Raw genomic sequence first — 22907 nt, forward strand, 5'->3', positions numbered from 1 at the left:
GTGAATCAGCTTCAGCTGATGTAGACAACGCTTTGATCAACAGAGAATTGAAACTACAATTGTTGCAATACTATTTGCTGAGAGCTCAATTAAGGATGAAGCAGCATGCTAATTCTCATATGAGTGATAGAAACTTTGAAGTAGGTGATTGAGTTTACTTCAAGACTCAACTTACAGGCAAGTGAGCGTTATTGCTCAGCCATTCCATAAATTGACACCTAAATACTATGGACCATTTCAGATTATCAATAAGGTGAGAGTTGTGGCCTAGACTCTACTATTTCCTCCATCAGTAAAGATACGCCCCATTGTACATGTGTCTCTACTAAAGAAATACTATGAATTGCCCAAAAAATAATCACTTATCCTCCCAGTACTGATATTGCCAACCCCCATTGTCCCAATCCAAAGTCTATTTTAGAGAGGAGAATGGTGAAAAAAGGCAATAAAGATGCAGCTCAAGTCCTAGTTAAGTGAACAAGTTTACCTGCACATTATGCTGCATGGGAATTTCTTAATGCCCTAAAGATCAGGTTCCCTCGCTTTGATTCTTGTGGTCAAGGATCTTCTGCATGAGGGAGTCTTGATATACAAGTTACAGCATGATCGCAGCCAGCTCAAGTTGGAAGCTCCAGCTCAGCAAATTCAGTTAGTAGTTAGTTAGTCCAAGTGAGCTGACAGTTAGCTAGGAAGTTAGTTAAAGTATTATTCATAAAAGGATTTCATCTCGTCTAATGCAGAAGGATTACAATTATTATTCATAAAAGGAAAATACAATTATTTTACAATCATCAATGAAAATACAACTACAATTTCATTCTCAATTCTCTTTTTCTCTCAATTATAATTTCTTGCTCTATAAGATGTGATCTACTAGTTTTTCCGCAAAACTACTAGCTCAACTACTCAATTCTTGAATTGCTAGATTCCTTCAATTAAGATATCAAAAATCTTGAAAATTTGTAGACCATTTCTAGTATTATAGTAATGACTCATTTATCACTCTATCCTTAAGAGGTCATCCACTTTTGTGAGAGGCACTTTACCCTAGTACAAAAAATTTCATCGTGCTTCAATAGGAGAATGCGAAAAACTAAAAAAATAACTACTCGTTATGGACCAATCTACTCCTTTGTACAGGCGGAAAGGACAAAAAAAGAAATTGAAAAAAAGTTTCAAGATAAAAAGGAGTCGGTTGTTTTGCTAATAACCAAACTCGAAGTTTTACAACTATAGAAGCCGCGCATATTTTCCCAAAAGAAAACCCGGCAAACCATCGTCTCTCACACACCCAGGAAATCGAATTTGAGAATTTGGGACTGATAAGAAGGAGGAGCCATGGGAGAAAGGAAAGTATTGAACAAGTATTATCCGCCGGATTTCGATCCGGCGAAGATTCCACGGCGGAGACAGCTCCCAAATCAGCAGATGAAAGTGCGCATGATGCTTCCTATGAGCATTCGTTGTGCTACTTGCGGCAATTACATCTATAAGGGCACCAAATTCAATTCCCGCAAAGAGGACGTCGTTGGCGAGGTATTTACGATTTTTACCCTTTTGATCTTACAGCTGTTATTGCTAACCCTTGCAATTAGGGAATCTAGGTTTGTGTTATATGTATTGCCCAATTGAGAATTTTTTGATATTGGTGGTGAGCGAGTCTAGTGAGCTTTAATTTTTTCTTCTGGTGTTATTTTGGTGATGCTTTTGTTTCATTAAGCTGATTTTTGAAGTGTCATGAGTATCAGATAAACCTATGCATGTCATGAGTATCAGATAAACCTATGTATGTAGTGGCAATTGGATTTCTTGTTAGGTTTTAGAATGGCTGACTGTTGGATAAAAATTGGATAATACTCATATTGCAAAACTCAATTGGATAATACATGTATTGGGTGACTGTTGGTGAAAGATTCGGACTTGGCTTGGAAACGGATAGCTGAAGTAAATCAAATATGTATTGAGGTTTGGCAAATTGCTGTTAATTAGTACTAGTTTTGTCTGTTTTGTTAAACACCAAGGCATTGCTTCTTCGCGCTGCTAATGCTCTTAAATTTGTATCACCAGATAAGATAGAAAGCTTTGATGTGATGGCATCTATGTTTTGGCCTAGAAATCCTCTGACTTCCCATCCTAGATCTCAAGCTATACGTTTCCTACCATACATTTTGATATGTTGGATGAACTTATGACTTAAAACCATACATTTTAGTGTTCATACTCAGCGTCACTCTAATTAATACACCATCGGGGAGGAAGTTGACCTACCCTGCACTGTGTTGTTGTCTTCCAGTAGCTTGGTAGCCATTTATATAGCTCTTTCCCTGCACTTATCCATCATTTGGCTGAGAACCTCCATAGAGAAAATGTATAGGATAGGAGCAGATTATTTTGTAATTTGAATATGTTTGGATGCAACACTATAATCAGGACCCGGAACATGAGAATGGAAATAAACAACCAGATCCCACCTTAAACCCATTTTCCCCAGCTGAATATTAAGAAAGGAGAAAAGTGCTTGGCACGTGCTTTTTACAAGTCAAGATTGCAGAGAAATTTAGAATTCCATCCTTCGCTCTTGAAAGTGGCTATTTTATCCCTTTATTTTGATAAAAATCAAAGATATTGATAGTGGCTCATTAACAATTAGAGAAGCATCTAAAATTTGTTTACAATAAAACTAAAGCATCTAGTGTCTGTCTTCTTGCAATGAAAACATGTTGTGTTGTGTATAAGTCTATAAGAGACATCTTGTTAAGAAATTTATTTTTAGTTTAAGAGAGACTAGCTTGACATTAAACATACTAACTAGCCAGCCTGAAGTCCTTGCTCAATATGCCCCTTTGTTTTTAGAAATTTGAGCAGTAAGTTAGGCTGTGATAATTCTTTTTTTGGAATGGTCAGGCAGTGATAATTCTTTCAAAAGTTACAATGTAGTAGAAATCAGTCAAATATATTCATATGTTTGTGTGTGTGTGTATATATATATATATATATATATATATCCATATGTATGTATGTATATGTTGTTGATCTGAATTATAATCACGTCTCTAATTATGCAGACCTACTTAGGAATACAAATCTTCAGATTCTACTTCAAGTGCACAAAGTGCTCCGCAGAGATTACATATAAGACAGATCCAAAAAATTCCGATTATACTGTTGAATCAGGTGCGACTAGGAATTTTGAGCCTTGGCGTGGCCAAGATGAGGTAAGAATTTTATCAATTTAAAGTGCTATTCACCACTTTCTTCCCCAGTGGAAGGAGTGCGAACCCTATGTTTATATAAATTTCCAATTTTTAGGGTAGTAGGCTCCGTATCTTGTGCATTCATGTTTATGTTTCTTTTTGTTTAGGAAATGGAGAAGGAGAAACAAAAAAGAGATGCTGAAGAAATGGGTGATGCAATGAAGTCATTAGAAAATAGAACATTGGATTCGAAGAGAGAAATGGATATTATGGCTGCATTAGACGAGATGAAATCCATGAAGGTGAGTCTTGAAGTTATTTTTTCACGTTTTTCGTGATAAATTATTTTGTGACCAAAATTTACACTTACGTATGTTTTTTTTGCACTATATTGCTGCGTTTATTTATATTTTTTCTGTTAGTTTCATACCTTTGATATTGCATTTTTCCAGTCAAGACATGCAACTGTGAGTGTAGATGCAATGCTTGAAGCTTTGCAGCGGGCAGATGAGGCAAAGGTATGATTGTGTTTTATATTGTTCTCCCACTTGAATAGGAGTGAAAATGTTGTCCTTGATGACTAGTGTTCAGCATTATCACAATACTGTTGATTGATAAATGTAGAGAACTTCAAGTTCATTCCTACGTTAAGTTGCTGTTGACACATACTGTGGCTTTTGCTTGAGATCAGTTGTGAGTTGTGACCAAAGCTTTCAAAGGACATAGTAGTTTATCAGATCAAATCAACATGCTCTACTATTGGGATTCTGGACCTTTTTTGGGGATTCTATATGCTCAATTGATGATATAGCTCTTATAATTAAGAATCAAATCACAGACTAAATTCTTCTATTTACTTCTTGAACACTATCTCGTATTAGATGTTGAGTGATTGCCTACCTCAAGCTCAAAACACCTGTTCAAACTCTGGGAGGGAGGGGATAACCAAAATTAAAAGGAATGGGTGAAACCACACATTTCAAACTCCATGAGATCATTGGAGATGTTTAACCGGTAGTGAAGAATCACAGAGGTGTTTAGCACTGAAAGTATCTGTAGAAGGTTGAGTCCAGTAAGAAGTATGAAGAGTTGAAGGAGTTTAAAGGAAAGTATTCACTTAAATGATTGGTTATTCAGGATGATGAAAACAATTATGCGATTAAGATCTTCTAACTGATAGGGGAGCCCCGGTAGTGCCACTCTTCACCGGATCGTGATGGTTTATGAAGATCTGTTGAAGAACATTTTTATAATTAGTTGATGAGTAGGTGAAACATTTGATGAACTGCCTTGTTTGCCATATTAATGTTTGCCCTAACAGGCGAGGAAGCTGGAGGAAAAAGATGAAGCTCTCATAAGATCAGTTTTCCAGGTTGGTATATGATAAGTCTGAATACCTGTTATTTGTTCATAGGTATTTCTAAGAGCTTTAATTTCTTAAGAAGTTCTGTTGGTCTTGTGATTTTAAATCAGGGTTCAAGAGAGATAATCAAAAGAATCCCTGATGAAGAGCTTGAGGAGGACGATGATGATCTAGCTATTTTTGCCCTTGAAAGTTCAGGGTCAGAAAACAACTCTCTGAAGGTACAAGTGCTTGGTCAGTTAATTCAGTTTTCCATCTTTTATGTTGCATCAACCTGCTTCTATACAAAATAGACTTTAATAAATATCGTGTATGAATTATGCTTTGTTCATGGGTTTGAATACCAAGAAAGTACCATACATTAATGTCGCAGTTGCCTTTGGCGATAGGCATCAAGCAAGTGAGATCTACAGTTTATCTATGTGATTATCCTGATGACATGTACAAATTTTCCGCCTGCTTTCATATCATTTGTAAACAAGTTCCTATTTTGTTCAGTAGATCAGACATGAACAAATTGCTACATCCTCTTGAGTTAGTCGTGACTTTGAAGTTGGTGTCTTATTTTCTCTTTTTAGCATCTTGCAGATACAAATAGCATACAAACAATAATCACATGGTCCACAAATCAGAAAAAAATCAGGTGGTCCATGTAGACTTAGCTAAAAATAGGGCACAATGGAAACCTACAAATCTCTGGAAGTTGTCTCAAAAGACCTACAAATCTTTTGGAATCGGTGCGGACTTAGCTAAAGATAGGACACAAAGGAAGAAAAAGATCCATATAGGTGATACTTACTAGTTAGGAATAGGCTTTAAATTTGTTAGAAAACTTTTAATGTTGGTACTATGTTTTATTTTTAATTTATTTATTATTATTATTATTTATCACTACTCCCTCCGTTTAAAAAAGAATGAACCTATTTCCTTTGTAGTCAGTTTCAAAAAGAATGACCCATTTCTAAATTTGGAAAGAATGTAACTTTAAACTCCTCGTTTCATCCTTAATGAGATGATTTATAGTCATACAAATATTTATGGATTGTTTTGGACTACAAGTCTCAAAAGTCCTCTTTTCCCTTAAACTCCGTGCCCAGTCAAATTGGTTCAAACAAATTGAAACGGAGGGAGTATTATTTTTATATATATCTAACATGTTTTCACTACTATTATTTTATTTTGACATGATTATGATATCAGTTGAGCTTAAAGAAAGAAGTAGGATTCATATAGCCGACCCCAACTTTGTTTAGGACCGAGGCATAATTGTTGATGTTATTGTCCATAAAACTAAAAGAATAATAAGGAGGATTGACGGAGTAATAATTAGAAATTATTCAGGGCTAGCTCTTAAGAGTCTAGATGTCACGCCCCGAAACCGGGGTGGGACATAATGGCACTCAACCTAATTGAGCAAGCCTGTTTTATCTAACTGTAATTGCTGATAAGGTTATTAAAGCAAACCAATTATGAATAACTTTTAATGATATCCATCTAAAAAAAACTAACAAGAGTTTAGCAAAACTTTATCAGAAAATTTGAACCCACCAATGACAAGTCATGAGCCTCTAAGGACTAAAACTGAGAACAATGTCTTCGGGCCATTCCCTTAGAATAACAAAAATATCTAAATGACTGAAGGTCCGGAAATAGCCAACTATCGCTGGAAAGAAATCAACATAGAGGGTGTTTGGCTAAGCTTATAAGCTGGTCAAACTAGCTTATAAGCACTTTTCGGCTTATCTACGCGTTTGGTAAAGTTACAAGGGCTTATAAGTCAAAAATAAGCCATAAGCTGGTCACCCACAGCTTATAAATTTTTAGCTTATAAGCACTTTAAGTTTGACCAAAATTTTTACTATTTTATTCTTAAAATATTCTTTTTTAGAACAAAACTCTTACATCGATCCTCACCGCCTCAAGTACGAGTGTAGGGTAGCTAGCCCCAGGCAACCACGACACACACACCCACTAGGCCCTCGTCGATAGGATGGCTCGACAAATTCACGCACATTAAGTCCTCGTTGACAGAGTGTCCACTAGATCAACTCACACACACTAGGTTCTCGTGGATAGGGTGTCCGCTAGACCAACTCACACATGCTGGGCCCTCATGGATGGAGTGTCCACTAGACCATTTTCCTTTTCCATATGTGATCACATATATCAGAGTTGAATCTAAATATGCAAGCAATAGCAAAACAATAATCAGATCAAACAAGAGATCAATTCTTCTGATATTTTGAGCTTAGCTGAGTTACCATGCAAGGCAATTCAATTTATGTAAGATAATTTGTATCATGAACTAGTGATACATTCATAGCATTTAGGCAATCAAGGATTTCCAAACCGATAGTCAAAGCATTTAGACCTACGGATCAAGCATGCACTTTCTCATCAAACTGTTTCTTATTAAGAAATTTTTTATCAGGCCTTTGACTTAGGAAACTGTTAACTCAATTTACCTCTAATGGAGTTCTTTAGTTTTTCATTCGAGGAACTCGTGAATTTGGCTCTGCAAAATCTACAATTAAGTAGTTGCAATCACTATTCCATGTTACTAACTCAACCCCATAGTTCATTGGAGGCATTATTGGCCATTAATCGCTTTTCATAACTTTTCACCCATAATTCTTACATATTTCATAATTTCTAGTCATAATCTGTTATATAGTTACTAATTTTAATAATAGGAAGTAATGAAAATTACCTTGAACAGTGCCTCCACAAACCCTAGGTTTTGGGTCTCGAAGAACTGCTTGATTCTTAGTATGGAACCCTAGTTTGATTTCTCCTCAAAAGCTCTTAAAAAGTGATGAGAAAGAGTAACTTTTCTTTCTCCCGTCGCCCCTTTTCATACTTGGAGCAGGGCTTATGCGTGGCCACTCGTAGCTATGCGTGCCAACACGTAGCGAGGCCCCTTCCCTTTCTCCCCTTTAGCTTGTTCTCTTAAAATGGCCACACTTACTATGTGTGGCCACGCGTAACACACTAAGTTGCTCGGACACGGGTGCGGGTGTCCGATACGGGTGCAGATCTAGAGGTCGGATCCTTCGAGACGTAAATTCTAAGATTCGGGGATATGGACCCTAGTACAGATACGGGTGCGGGGATCCGGCTAAAAATAATTCAAAATAATAAATAAAAAAAATACCTCTAAATTATGAGAAATTTTGTGGAATGCTTATGTAAAGTGTGGATTTCTTTTTATTTTCAAATTGTAGATAAGTAAATGATTGATTTACTAGATAAGGTATGTTATTTTCTTCAAATTTATCCTAGCTTTGGTTTTGATCTCCGGAATCAAATTGTATTTCGTCTCGAATTTTTCCGTCCGTCGTGGTCAAAGTACCCAAAATTGTTTGACCAGATCCGGTACGGATCCCATACCCACACCCATACTAGTGTCGTGTCGACATGGGTGCAGCACCTAAACTGCCGTGTCGGAGCAACTTAGGTAACACACTTAGCCTTGGCTGTTATGCTACTCTTTGGTAAAAGGGTCATAACTTTTCGTAGGAATGTCGGAATGATGAACGGTTTGAAGTTCTGGAAGCTAGATTCAGAGACCTTTCATCATTTTATATATGGCTCATATCTCAATTCATTATAAACCGGGAGATATGATAGTTTGAAGTCGGGACACGTGCGACTATTCTTCTTTGAAATATAAGTTATGTCGGAATGATGAACGGTTTGAAGTTCTGGAAGCTAGATTCAGAGACCTTTCATCATTTTATATATGGCTCATATCTCAATTCATTATAAACCGGGAGATATGATAGTTTGAAGTCGGGACACGTGCGACTATTCTTCTTTGAAATATTTCTAATTTGTTTCATACCTCCTCTCCCCTCTCCTAAACATCCATGCTACCTTCTAAACATAAAATGTAGGCATCATATACCTTCAAAACTTTTCAAACACCCGTGTGTCTCACTTAGAGCCTGAGCATGGAGGTAATGCTTAGCGAAAAATTTCGGGGGGATTACACTAGAGATAGTTGTTATGCTCTAAGGTGAAGCACCTTGTAGAGCTGTTATTGTCACTTGAGCAATCTGTTATATTATTTATAAAACTGGTAGTGGTCCTAGTTTGTCGTCCATCAATGGTTGAGTAAATAAACTTGGGATTATGTGCGGGAACTCGCTTTTAGGCTCCTTGGCCACACACCGTGTTTTAGGTACACATATGATATCAGAACCTTTTCTACAGTAGAATAGTAAGCTTAGTTCACTTTGCTCGGCAAATTGAGTGCACAGGAAAGTACCATACTGCTGTTGAATTAGCTTAAATTACCTGCAAATGATAATCTTGGAAGTAAAGTTTTCTTTCAACGCCTTGACTGTAGCACGAAGCTTGTCTTGGAATCTTTTACAGTTATGAATATTATGATATATGAATAGCATAAGATTGATATTATCATTAAATGAAAAAGTAAATAAACACAACAGATATCTGTATGGAATATTATTTTTTCGTTTAAATAGAACAAAAAATGTGCGAAGGAAATATAAAGCTCTGTTACTTATCTTCCTTTACTAGAGAGGCCCAATAAGTGGCAGCGTCTACAAAATGATCAATCTCTTTTGCATTAGACCTGTCGTATGTTTTACATGCAACTAAATAGAAGTAGAAAATTACAATGTCCATCCACAAAATTAGAGGACAGTTTTGTTGGGAGCATTTACTGTTAGATTGAAATCTGAAATTTCATCATGCCTGAAGTCTAAATCTTCTTTTTGTTGTTTCTTATTAACATTAAGCTTGTTATTCTTTTAATGCAGAGGAGAAAGGCTTCTGAGGAACCTAATGAAAAACCCACCAATTTTTTGACAAAAGCCAGCGTTACTGACAGCTCTATCAACAAAGGTTGGCTTAATCGACCCATCTGATTCTGTTCTGAGTGTATCATTGCTTCCCACTGTTCCTATAACCTTTAATGTCTCGATTTATTTTTTTGGGTCAGAATACCCTTCAGTTATGACAATCATGTGAGTGGATTTCCATTTGAAGAATAGTCTTTGAAGTGATTTCCATCCGTTGCGCTTAATATTTGCTTCTTGAAATCGGAGGCTGGTGATGATAGTGAATGCATAGTTTTCGACGAAACAATCTGTTATTTTTATTTTTTTTCCGCATGGCTTGTTCTCTCTTTTATTTCCTTGGGGAGGGTTGAGGAAAGATTGGGGGTGGAGTTAGAGTTTTCAGCCTTGAAATTTGATGGATGAGATGTCATTAACTCTTCAATAATCATAGATTTTGCTGGTTTTACTTTGAAAATAAACTAATAACGGTCATAGATACTTTTTTTAGGTCATTTGGTGAAAAATAGCCGTTTAGGTCTGACCCTGTTTTCATGACTTATGTTGCAGATAAAGCATCATCGAGTGATGGTAAAATCATTGTCAAGTCCTCGTCAGTCAAAATATCCGTATTTAAGAAGCCGCCCTCAGACTCCAACAGCAAGAAGACAGTAGAAGGAAACCAGCAAGAGGCAGAAAAGACTGGTGTGACAAGCAATGGTCTACTATCGTTATGTCAACAATATGAAAGTGATGAAGATGACTGATTGCTGTCAATGTCCATATATCCGCAACAATATTAATTGCGGGGTGCTATTTGCATCGGGAATGCTTTCTCTGGGCACTTGAAGCTTAAGCTTTGGTTCTCTGCAAATCGCCAGTTTTTAGGTATAATGACTATCCTCTTCGGTTCACGCACCAAATCTCTAGTTGCTTTCTTCTGAATTATTCTTGTGACAATCCAGGGTCTTTTTTACTGCTCGAGAATTTCTTTATTCTGAAGGATTTTTTAACTTGTAGGTGATATTTTTGCAAAACAGATTTACTGAGTTTATAGTTATTACAGGAATGAAATCTCCTCTTCTTTCCCCTCATCCAACCACCCACCCAACCAAAAGAAGAAGCTATTTTAATTTTCATTGAAAGAGTAGTGGTTGAGAGGATTACATTATCCATTTTTTCCTAGTTAAAAAGAAAAAAGAGAGGAGAAAATTGCAGCCATTTACTTTTACCTGCTGGACGCTTTTGTCTTGGGTTTTGCACTTTGGAGGATCAAAAGCTGCTACGATCTTCATGGCGGGCGGAAAGTTCAATTTTTCTTGAATGAATATGGATAGCAGTTTGTGCACAAAGTAACGTTTGTTTCCACTTATTGGGGTTTGAACTTGAATTAATCAGATTTGAGTTCATAAGTACAATTTTTGTAACCATTTATTTGGTTAGAGCATAACAGACTTCGTTTTCTCTTTCATTTACTCCTTAGAATTCGTCTCCTCTTATAATTTCCTTTTCTTTTCTAACTAGTTTCTGCGCACAATTAAAGTTTCTCCTTTTTTATACAGTCGGACTTGTTTTTGGTGTTAATATAAAGTAGGCATAGCAACGGAAAATTAAGATGCAAGTGTTTTCCTTTGCCATATTTGGTTAGTTTAAATTTTAAATGGGAGATAAAAATTGAAATTAAAAAAGAGAGGAGAATGAACGATGTTACAATAAATAATATTTCTCGTGCCCTTTCCGGTAGATTTTCGGTTAACTCTTCAAAATTTATTTTCTTCGCACTTTTATTTATCTCCATAAACAAAAAGTAAAAGATCTAGATAGCCTCTAAAATTTGGCGCAATTTTTACACTCTAACTTAGCTTGTGACATGAGAGACGCCATTATTTGAAAATATTGTTTTCTCCTGTTTCACTTAAATTGGAGGATATGGGGCGCTTAATATTGTTTTTTTCTCTTTTTCCGAGTAGAATATTTAGCAAAAAAATTCCAAATTAACCTTCAAAATGTCACACTCATTTATCTCGAAAAAACCCACACAATGCCGTTCTCTTTTGTTACTGTTCTTGTCCCATCACTCGGCCAGTCGAATCGGGTTTTAGCCTATCCAAGCAGTCCGACCCGGAAAATTCCAAAACCCTAGCCACCATTTTTGTTTTTCATCTTAACATTATATATACATCCCATAAAAACCCTAGCTGAACACCGCCTTTTGTAAACCTCTGTGTCTCTCGCTTTGCTACTCTCCAGCTCCAAAAGTCAGCGGAGTTTGCTGAAAATGCCGGTTGTACCTCAAAACTTGTTGCTATTTATGCACAAAACTATCCCTTGATATATTTGGTGAGCTTGTATTAGATAGATTTATGTAGATGTGATTAAAAAAACAAAAAAGGTGACCAATTAGCCAGTCACATACATTGGCCCCTAATAAGGGCCGATTTTGCTATGTGTGAATGGTCAGTATGTCACCAACAGTAATATTAATGGTGTTTAATAGCCTTAATTCTGGTGAATTGCATCTAATTCCGCTTTCACTGACGGGCTATTGACATTACATTGTTGTGACTTACTGTGATATATATAAACGGAGAGTTAATTATTCTCCTTTAAGAATAGTTGGGGTTCAGATTTTTAATATCATTGCACATTCCTTAAAGAAATTGACATTAGGGAACAATGTGACTGGACTAAATAGGCGAATAATGAATGACTAGCTTTTTTATTTCTTAGTTTTTGAGTGTAGTTTTTAGGTTATGAAAATTGGGTATAAAGACTAGAAATGGATTTCCTGAACCTCAAGTATTGAGGATGAATAATGTTTTACATATAGATGGTGAAGAGGTTGAAACAAAGAACTTCATGATGAGTTTAAAAGATGAAAATGAGGTAAGGCATCAGATACAGATTTTCCTTGATTGATGAGTCTAAAAGAACAAAAAAGGCAGAAGGCATTAGATTCGGAGTATTGGCATGGATTTTGATATTTCCCTCCTCAGTATTCATGGGACATTTCAATATCTTCACACATTTTTCTAAGAGAATAAATTGACGTTGGAATTTAGGATGTGGATATTTTATGTATGTGGTTTTGTAACAAGCCAAGGTTAATTATCTTTTGGTTTCTGTGAAGAAAACTGCGACCTAGTTATACTTTTGATCTTATATAATTAGCAACGGTTGTAAAAATAGAGATTGATTGAGTTGATTCCTGATAGCAAGAGAGAGGGATACGTTTAAAGATTTATAGGATTCTCATACACTTGCTGTTGTAGTGTAAGAGAAAGCTCTATTCTAGTAAACAACTTGAGAGATCAAGTGAAAAAAGTTGAGCCTGACATTAGCACGATTCTGTTTAAACACCAAAAAATAAGTTTTCTTTTTGGTTGAGACAATTGGAGTATCAAGGTGGCTCTATCAATGCAAAAGATCAGTTAATCTAACACATGGACAATACTCTGTCAATGCTGGCTCTATCAAAGCTTACAAAAAATAGATGTTTGTCCATGCAAATTGATAACGGCGGGTTGATTCTTGGAAGATGCTTGACACATGACAAACTAAATAGAAGAGGATTGCAGCAAATATTGCCAGCTTCTACTACACTGTGAGAAATAGGGCATTTTTGCCTGGATTCACTGGATATTGATGCCCTACAACTACTCCACTGTGAGAAATAGGGCATTTTTGCCTGGATTCACTGGATATTGATGCCCTACAACATTAGAGATGTCTATGTCTATGTCTATGTCTATGTCTATGTTCTATGTTCTATGTCTATCTTGAAGGAAATCTGGTTAATCATTCCATCCTGTATATTTTGGTGTATATTATTATAGACAGAAAGGAACCACCGATGCTTTGATGGAGTTCCAAATCCTAATCACTCCCTGAAATTAAACCTAGAATCATTTGGAAATTAAACCTAGAACCTTTTGTTGCAATAGTATACAACATAGTATTAGCTCCATGACCATGAGCCTTATTTAAGAAGTCAATGAATGTGTACGGGAGTGTATTTTGCATCAATGAAATACTTAATCTAAAAAAATAATTGGAGCATCAAGCTTGTTTCAAGTAATGTTTGTTTGAGCTGTATAGTGTTGTTACCTTTGTTATATGTCAACTGGCATTGCATATTGCATATATAAGAGCGAAGATTTTGGTAACGTCATGAAAAGGTACAATGCTTAAATCTGCATGAATAGGTCTGTAAGCTCACCTACATCATCATCTTAATTAATGATTCTCAAGCTTTAATCAGGAAAAGAACCTAAGATGTTACAGTTAGCACAATCAAATTCAACTGTTTATGTTTATTTTATCAACTCCTAATGAGAGCTTTATCTCCTTCATTTTCTTGTACATTTTTATAAAATATACTACCTCCGTTCCAGTTTATGTGAATCTATTTCCTTTTTGCTCCGTTTCAAAAAGAATAACCCCTTTCTAAATTTGGAAACAATTTTGCTTAAACTTACAATTTTACCCTTAATGAGAAGCTTTTATAACCACACAAATATTCTGGTACCCTTTTTGAATTGTTTAGGGCCACAAATTTCAAAAAAAAATTATTTTTTCTTAAACTCCGTGCCCAGTCAAACAGGTTCACAGCAATTGGAACGGAGGGAGTACTATCTTTTTAACTGATCGAACTTGTCCAATCTTCTTGATCATTTTCCAATGAACTATCTGGCTTTTGATAAATCTTTAAGAAACTATCTTATTGGTTAATTTTATTTATAGTCCTACCAGTGTCAATGAAAAATTATGATCACTAAGGATTGATATGGTCATTATTAAATTTTTTTAGATTTCATGAACATTCTCAGTCAACTATCGCGGAAGAATCAGTGCTTTTTTCACGATATTCACATTGGAACAACACCGAGGGAAACAATCTCATAGGTAAATCTTTCCCACGAAATTTGTCATTAATTATCTACGGAATTTCTTATGGACCCTAAAAATGAAAACTTACAAGATCTTTTAAATCACTAGTGACGCAATCTGGATAAATTACTAATAATTATTTTGATATTCATATATCATTGTTATTACTACTAATTTCAATTATATCTAACAGTTCGCGGCCAGTTATACTGCCAACATAGATCTCCATACATTTGCTTTTCCAATTATACCTTATCCTAAGCGAATGTGAATTATCATAATATTATGTCTGGTATAGTCTCTTTTGTTTTTCAAGAATATTATTTAACAAGATATTTTCCAATGTTTAGTCGGTGAGTGAAAAATATTATTTAAAAAATATATTAAAAATATTAGTTAATTGAATAGCGTTTTGATGAAATTTTCGCATAGTAAAGGTTGATAATATTATCCAACTGTTAATTGAGCAAAATAATATGAAACCAAAAGTTAAAGTAGTTGCACGAAAATGACTTCCATTCATATGTAAGGGGAAAAGATTAAAAATAACTTTCTCATTTTAAATATTTTCCTGAAAAATGATATTAGTCGTACCTAAAAAGGAGCATTTTCATATATATATATATATATATATATATATATATATATATATATATATATATATATATATATATATATATATATATACATACGAGATTTTAAACTTATTTACCCAGTTTATGTAAGTTTTCTATTTACATAAAGTATTTAAATTTTTGTTTTACAAAATATATATAAATCCGATCAAAATTCACAATTTTATACAACTTAAACACAAATTTTTGTTACAGAATCCGGTCAAAAACTATATTTTACATACAATTCGTATATAATTATGTTAGTTGTATATATATTTTGTATGCCGTTTCTACACCCGACATACAAAATATATACAATGTGTTTATGTCCTCTTATTCGAATTTCAATCTAAAATTCCAACCAAAACTACCTCAGAATCTTTACCAAATTCTCTCAAAATTGAAATATAAACTCCAAAGGATATTCCTAATCATTTGTAACAACATCCAATCTAAACAAATAATAATTTCACAAATATAATAAAAAGTGTAACAAATTCATGGTTAGAGACTAAAGTTAAACCGTCAGACGTAAAATTCTAGATCCACCTCTTCATAATAGTGCACCCATCATTGACGAGTGACTAATATATATAAAATTCTAACTCGTACTCTATCAAATAATATATAGAAAGATGTCGAACCCACAGAGATTGGTTTATCTATTCTACAGATATTTTTTGTTTTAATTACTATTTGAGAAAATCAGAAAGAGTTGAATTGTGAATTAACTAACTAAAAATGCATGAATAGAGCAATAAAAAATATTTTATTTTTCACAAATATAATAAAAAGATGTTGGGATCTTGATTTTACTTAATATTTTTATTATATAGTAGAATTATTATTCTTCAATTTTCATTTCTCAAAAATGCATAAATGCCTCTCACGATTACAAATATATATTATTACTCAAGTTGAATAATTAATTGCATTCCTCTTGGTTATACAAATTAATCTTCAAAATAGTAATACTAAAGAACCATAAATATATGATTGATCTAAAACATTCTCTTGTTAGTAAGTCCCTTTCGGTTACCCTACTTGTTATAACTGATTATTACACTATTCGCCCATCTCGATTATAAATTAGTGTAAAATTAATTATAACATAGAAGAGATAGATGTTACTGAATAAATATTAACATCTATATCAATACTACAATTAACTATATTATTTTTTTCGCCTCTCTTGATTACAGAATTAATAAACAGTTAATATGTAGTACAAGATAGATAGATGTTAATAAATCAAATAACATCTAATTGTAAAAGCGGATAAAAGTTAAATAAAAAGTTTTAGCTTAAGCATGTGAATTTGAAGAATAATATCTACTATTATATAGAAATATTAAGATTCGTCTTTCTCCCAACACAAGAAAAGTTAATCCATAGTGGAATTAGTACTAACAATGGAAATATTCTTGTCCATTAAATAAAAAAATAGAAAGAAATATTCAAGAAGAATAATTCCACCTATTTAATTAAAAGTAGGAACTAGAGTAATTTTCTACACTAGAATTTATTTAGAAACAACAACTAAACCTCTATTATGATTAAAAAGAAGAGATAACTTGATACTAGTGAAAGAAATAAAACAAAGAAACTTATTAATGTAACGACCCGACCGGTCGTTTTGAGCTCTAGTGCATCGTTCGACAGTTTGAGGCTTTGAGTATCTTCACTTTATGTATTATGATTTGTACGTGTGGTCGAAATTTAATTTCGGAAAATTTAGAGTTGATTTGGAAAGAAAATTCTAAATTCGAAAGCTTTAAATTGGAATAGTTGACCAGGGTTTGCCTTTTGAGTAAAAGACCTCAGAATCGAGATTTGAAGGTTCCAATAGGTTCGTATGATGATTTCGGACTTGGGCGTATGTTCTGATTAAGTATCGGGTGATCCGGGGGCATTTCAGTGCTTAATATGGAAAGTTGGCATTTTGAAGGTTTTAGAATTTCTTAAGTTTGATTTGAAGTGGACTTTGGTGTTATCGATGTCCGTTAGAGGTTCTGAGCCTTGGAATAGGTTCGTATCGTGATTTGTGACTTGTACGTAAAGTTTGGTGTCATTCCGGAATTTTTAAGTATGAATCGGACGCGTTCATCGAAGTTTGAATGTTTTGAAGTTTAAAGAAAGGTTTCGATCGTCGATTAGTAGTTTTGATGTTATTTGGTGTGATTTGAGGCCTGAAGCAGATTTTTTTAATATTTTGGGACTGGTTTGTGTAATTGGACGGGGTCTCGGGGGCCTCGGGTGTGTTTCAGAGGTGTTTGGGTTGTGTCGCGCTCTTATTTGATGTTTCAGCGTCAGTTTTTTGGGCATAATGGGCACTATATTGAGCAAACAATCTTTGTTTTGTGATTGGATTGACCCATTAGATCCATATTGTAATTACGTAGCCATATAAAAAAGAATCGTCGAATTCCAATGTCGTATGAGAGAGTTATGCCCATTTCCGTATCAGACAAAATTGTTAGTTTCTGGTGCGAAGCTTTGTTCTTCGTGAACGTGAGAGAGGTTCTGCGAACGCGAAGAAGGATTTCTGGGTTGTTTAATGATCCAAAATCTCACCTGTCGTGATGACGCCTATCTCAATACTAGGCAAGCCAAAAATTCTCAATAAAACACCATATCTTTAAATTTGAAAACATAATAAGTGAATTCAACAGAATAAATCTCACAAATACAGATATAAAAACTCCCAAAACTTGGTGTCACTGAGTACATGAACATCTAATATGAATACAAAGTCTGACTGATAAAACACTGTCTGAAAGTATAGAACAATACAATAACTGAAAGAATGAGAGTCAAGGTCAGCGGACTCTAGGCAGCTACCTTGATAGTCTCCAACTGATAGCACTCTGAGATCTAACAGTTGTCGTGTCCGAAAGCACCTGGATCTGCACACGAGGTGCTGAGTGTAGTATGAGTACAACCAACTCAATAAGTAACAAAACTAACCTCTTGGGCTGAAGTAGTGACGAGCTCTGCAGGTACAGTTCAGTACATAAATAATGATACAAAAATGAAGGCATGCTTTCAAGTTCAACAGTTAAACTCAGTACAAGCAAAAAAAATAGATCAATATTGCATGATATGAGGAATATGACATCTCAGTGGTAAGACCTCATGTACTACTGGTCACAGATTATTCGGTCACTCGGTACTGTTTATGGCCAATCCAGTCAAGGGATATTCTATCCCGTATATATATACACACATCGACTGTCAGTCAGTCACTCAGTACCGTATAATGCCAATCCAGCCCTGGGAAATTCATCCCCAATGTAAATGATACGGACAAGATCTATGTCCAGGAAAATTGATCACAATATAAACAAGTAAGGCAAGTCCATGCCCTGGGAAGTCCATCCCGAATATATAATCATCTTCGCTCACTGGGGTGTGTACAAACTCCGGAGGGGCTCCTTCAGCCCAAGCGTGATATAAAGCCGATATGACCTGCTGCAGACGGGCAGCCCCGATCCATATAATAATAAAGCCGATATGGCCTACTATAGGCGGGCAACCCCGATCCATATAATGATAAAGACGATATGGCCTGCTGCAAGCGGGCAGCCCCAATCTATATAATGATAAAGCCGATATGGCCTGCTTCAGGAGGGCAACCCCATTTCATATAATAATATATATAAAGCCGATATGGTCTGCTGCAGGCGGGCAACCCCGATCCCATAAGTATCCTCACAATAGATGAATATGACCGAGTATAAAATGTACATTTTTAAACAATTAAATTCAACAGCAACACGACCCTATGAGTCCCAAAATATCGGCACGTAGCCAAATCATGATCTTTAATATGAGTCCCAGCTCAATTTCCTAACACATGGAGAATATGTGAATAATAACATGATTCTTTTATTTTACAACTTCACATAATTTATTCAAGTAACGATTTCTATGGTGCACGTCCACACGCTCGTCACCTAGCATGTGCGTCACCTCCAACAATTGATATAACATAAAATTCAGGGATTCATACCCTTAGAACCAAGTTTGGAAATGTTACTTACCTTAAACCGTGTAATTCTTTATTCCGCTATGCCCTTACCTCGCGAATCGGCCTCAAAACGCCTCAAATCTAGTCACAAATAATTCGATTCAGTCAATATAACTTATTGGAATTTATTCCAAATGAAAATATAAATTTTCCAACAAAATCCGAAATTTAACTCAAAAATTGCCCGTAAGGCCCACGTCTCGGAATCCGATGAAATTCACAAAATCTGACAACCCATTCAATTACGAGTCCAACCATACTAGTTTCACTCAAACCCGACTCCGAATCGACATCAAAATCTCAAAAATTCATTTTATGAAATTTCTACAATTTTTCCCAAATTTTCATCTCAAAACACTAATTAAATGTTGAAAACAATGATATATTCGTGTATATTTACCAAATCTGAATTAGAATCACTTACCTCGATGTTTTTCCTTGAAAATCTCTCAAAAATCACCTCTCTCCAAGCTCCAATTTGTCAAAAATAGAAAATGGGACGAAGTCTCCTTTTTATAACTTAAAATTTCTCCCTAGACATGCCCCCGGTCGCGAACGCGTGCCCCCGGTCGCGAACACGTGCCCCCGGTCGCTGCCCCCAGCCGCGAACGCCTGCCCCCGGTCGCGAGCGTGTGCCCCCGATCGCAAACGCGTGCCCCCGGTCGTTTCCCCCGGTCGCTGCCCCTAGTCGCAAACGGATGAAGGAAACCAGATACAGGCATCAGAAAAATTCCAGCAGCTGTTTAAGTCCAAATTTCGATGTGTTAACAATCCGAAACTCACCCGAGGCCCTCGGGACCACAACAAAAGCACCAAAAAGTCCTAAAACATAATACGAACTTAGTCGAAACCTCAAATCACATCAAACAACGCTAAAACCACGAATCATTCCCCAATTCAAGCTTAATGAAACTTAAGAATTTTTAACTTCTACATTCGTTGTCGAAATCAAACAAATCAATTTCGATTGACCTCAAATTTTACACACAATTCATAAATTATATAACAGAGCTATGAAAATTTTCAGAACTGGATTTTGACTCCGATATCAAAAAGTCAACTCCCCGATCAAACTTCCAAACTTAAATTTCTATTTTAGCAATTTCAAGCCTCATTTAGTTACGAGCTTCCAAATAATTTTTCTAACATGCTCCTAAGTCCAAAATTACCATACATAGCTATTGAAATCATCAAAACTTTATTCCGGGATCATTTACACATAAGTCGATATCCGGTCACTATTTTAACTTAAGATTTAAATCTTGAAACTAAGTGCTACAATTTATTCCAAAACGTCACCGGACCCAAACCAATCTCCCTGGAAAGTCACATAACAATTTTAAAGTATAAATTGAGCAGTAAATGGGAGAATGGGGCTGAAATACTCAAAACCGAGAATTTTAGTATTTTGGGCATATCTTGAGTTCTGGAACTCCGTTTGAGGTGATTTTTGCGGCGTTGTTCTTGTCTCAACACGGGGGTATATATATGACCTTTATTTTGATATTTCTCCATGATTATTTCTATTGGTTATTATTTTTATCCATATTTAGATTGTAGAAATTGGGATTTTGAGCCCCAAAGTTGAGAAATGGTAAATCCTTGATTTGAGGGTCGATTCATGGACGAAATTGGATGATTTTCTGGATATATACCATATAAGTTATGGGTAATATGTTTTTCAATAATTTTTAGAATCCGGACACGTGGACTCGAGGGTTGACTTTATTGACTTTTCAAGCGGCGTTGGGAATTGTTATAAATTGATCTATTATGAGTATTAGAGTATATTTTTATTGGTTTGCACATTGTTTGACTAGTCTTGGAGCGATGGGCATTGGGTTGAAGTGCTATAGTGGCATTGGAGCCGGTTATGGAACTTCAGAGCGAGGTAAGTCTCTTGTCTAACCTTGTGAGTGGGAAACTACCCCCTAGGTGATGTAATTGTTATGTGCTACTAGTTTTGGGTGCTACGTACGCACGAGGTGATGGGAGTCCATACGTGTCTAAAGCATGTTTATGTTCGGGTAGACTTAGGACTTTACCATATAATATTTGAATTATTTAAACTCATTCTTCTGGCTTAATTAATTGAAATTATAGTTGAACTTGATTTACAAATTACATATATATTAGGCTGAGCCTTATCACCTTGAGTTGTTGTCAAGTTATTTGAGAATCGGTAACGGTTATACTTACTTTGTGTTCATATACTGTATTGTAAGCACGTGACTTGTAATTCAATGTAACGACCCGATCGATCGTTTTAAGAGTGTTAGCCCTGATCCCCTATTTATTTCTCCCTCTATATTATTTTATGGCTACTTGACTTGCCGGGGTGCTTGGTGTCGGGTTCGGGAGAGCTTCGGAGTGGAAATGGGATATATAGTCCCTAAATTGGAAGTTTAAATCGTAGGAATTGACCGTAGTTTGATTTGTATGAAGACGTCTCCGGAATAAAGTTTTGACGGTTCCAATAGCTTCATATGATGATTTTTGTCTTAGGAGAGTGTTCGGATGTTAATTTGGAGGTCCGTAGGTCACTTTGACGTTAATTATGGAAAGTTGGATGATTTTTGAAAGGTTTGACTGGGAGTGAACTTTTTAATATCGGGGTCGGATTCTGATTCTAGAAGTTGGAGTAGGTCCGTAATGTCAATTGTGACTTGTGTACAAAATTTGAGGTCTATCGGACTTGATTTGATAGGTTTCGGCATCGGATGTAGAAGTTTGAAGTTCTAAAGTTCATTAGGCTTGAATCGATGCACAATTCATATTTTTAGCATTGTTTGATGTGATTTGAAGGCTCGACTAAGTTCGTATGATGTTTTAGGACTTGTTGGTATATTCGGACGGGGTTCTTGGGACCCCGGGTGTGATTCAGATTGAATCCGAAACAAATTTTGGATTTGTACAAGTGCTGAAGCTCCCAACTTCTGGTGTCATCGCACCTGCGGTGGGTTGGCCGCATGTGCATACTCACAAAAGCGAGCATTTGGCCGCAGGAGCGAAGCTGGCTTGGCTCAGTTGGGATTGCAGGTGCGAGGATAGAACCGCATCTGCGCGTCCGCAGATGCAGAGGTGCGATTGCAGAAGCGGATGAGGCTGGCCTGGGCTATGATCGAAGAAGCGGAAGGTTCATGCGAGCCCTGGTCCGCATAAGAGCAAAATCCTGGCCATAAGAGGAATCCGCACCTGCGATGGTTTTTCCGCAAGTGCAGCGTTGCAGGTGCGACTGAGAGCCCGCAGATGCGAAATCGCTGAGCAGAAAAGGGCTAAGTTCAAGGGTTTGATTTCATTATCCATTTTTGGACCTAGAGAGCTCGGATTGAGGCGAAATTTGGAGGGATTTTAAGAGGAAACAGATTGGGTAAGGATTTTTGACTCGTTTTAGATAAATTCCCACTCATCTATTATTGTTTTCATCATTTAATTGGTGTTTTTAGTTGGAATTTTGGGGAAAATTGAGAAAACTTCTTAGGCTTAAAATTTGAGATTTGAAAGGCGATTTGAGGTCGGATTTGAGTAATTCTTGTATGGTTAGACTCTATATCGAATGGGTGTTCGGTTTTTGTAATTTTGGTCAGGTTCCGAGACGTGGGCCCTGAGGACTTTTTGGAACAATTTTTAAATTCTTTGCTAAAGTCATAATTTCATTATATAAAATAGTTTCATATAGTTACATTTCTAGTATGAACTTGTTTTGGCTAGATGCGAGCCGATCGGAGTTGGAAAATCGAGGAAAAAGCCTTCTTATCGATTGATTGGGCGAGGTTTGAGGTAAGTCACTCGTCTAACCTTGTGGGGGGAAAATTCCCCTTAGGATTTGGTATTGTTATGAAAATTTGTGATATGTGTGGTCCGTGTACGCGAGGTGACAAGTGCGTACATTGGCTAAATGTTGAAATTCTGGTTTTATTTAAGTAGTTTCCATTCTATGCTTTAACTGAGTTACTTTAGCATGTATAATCATCATGTTTAGCCTAATTTCACATGCCTACTTGTCTT

The 22907-nt window shown here is 35.8% G+C and overlaps 1 protein-coding gene across 3 annotated transcripts; it reads left to right on the forward strand.

Moving 5' to 3' along the window:
* Positions 1–1201: 1201 nt before the first annotated feature.
* Positions 1202–10842, forward strand: LOC107769301 (uncharacterized). 3 transcript variants are annotated; one of them, XR_012694931.1, is made up of 9 exons: positions 1202–1536; positions 3066–3215; positions 3362–3496; positions 3647–3712; positions 4516–4566; positions 4668–4778; positions 9345–9429; positions 9933–10250; positions 10383–10842. XR_012694931.1 is itself a non-coding variant. In XM_016588505.2 (8 exons), exons 1-8 carry the CDS (start codon positions 1339–1341, stop codon positions 10127–10129), a joined length of 993 nt encoding a protein of 330 aa, XP_016443991.2. In that variant the 5' UTR covers positions 1202–1338; the 3' UTR covers positions 10130–10842. The 3 variants fall into 3 exon arrangements, 1 of the variants encoding a protein (XP_016443991.2); XR_012694932.1 differs by having other exon boundaries at positions 10429–10456; XM_016588505.2 differs by having other exon boundaries at positions 9933–10842.
* Positions 10843–22907: the final 12065 nt, after the last annotated feature.

This window comes from Nicotiana tabacum, chromosome 9 (assembly GCF_000715075.1).
Source record: "Nicotiana tabacum cultivar K326 chromosome 9, ASM71507v2, whole genome shotgun sequence".
Taxonomy (NCBI): Eukaryota; Viridiplantae; Streptophyta; class Magnoliopsida; order Solanales; family Solanaceae; genus Nicotiana; species Nicotiana tabacum.

What these genes read in the sequence shown, in the direction of transcription:
- LOC107769301 (XM_016588505.2), top strand. Translation starts at nt 1,339, where the DNA reads ATGGGAGAAAGGAAAGTATTGAACAAGTATTATCCGCCGGATTTCGAT. An exon ending in AAGAGGACGTCGTTGGCGAG is followed by an intron (nt 1,537 to 3,065) that starts GTATTTACGATT and finishes CTAATTATGCAG; the next exon opens with ACCTACTTAGGAATACAAAT. An exon ending in AGCGGGCAGATGAGGCAAAG is followed by an intron (nt 3,713 to 4,515) that starts GTATGATTGTGT and finishes TTGCCCTAACAG; the next exon opens with GCGAGGAAGCTGGAGGAAAA.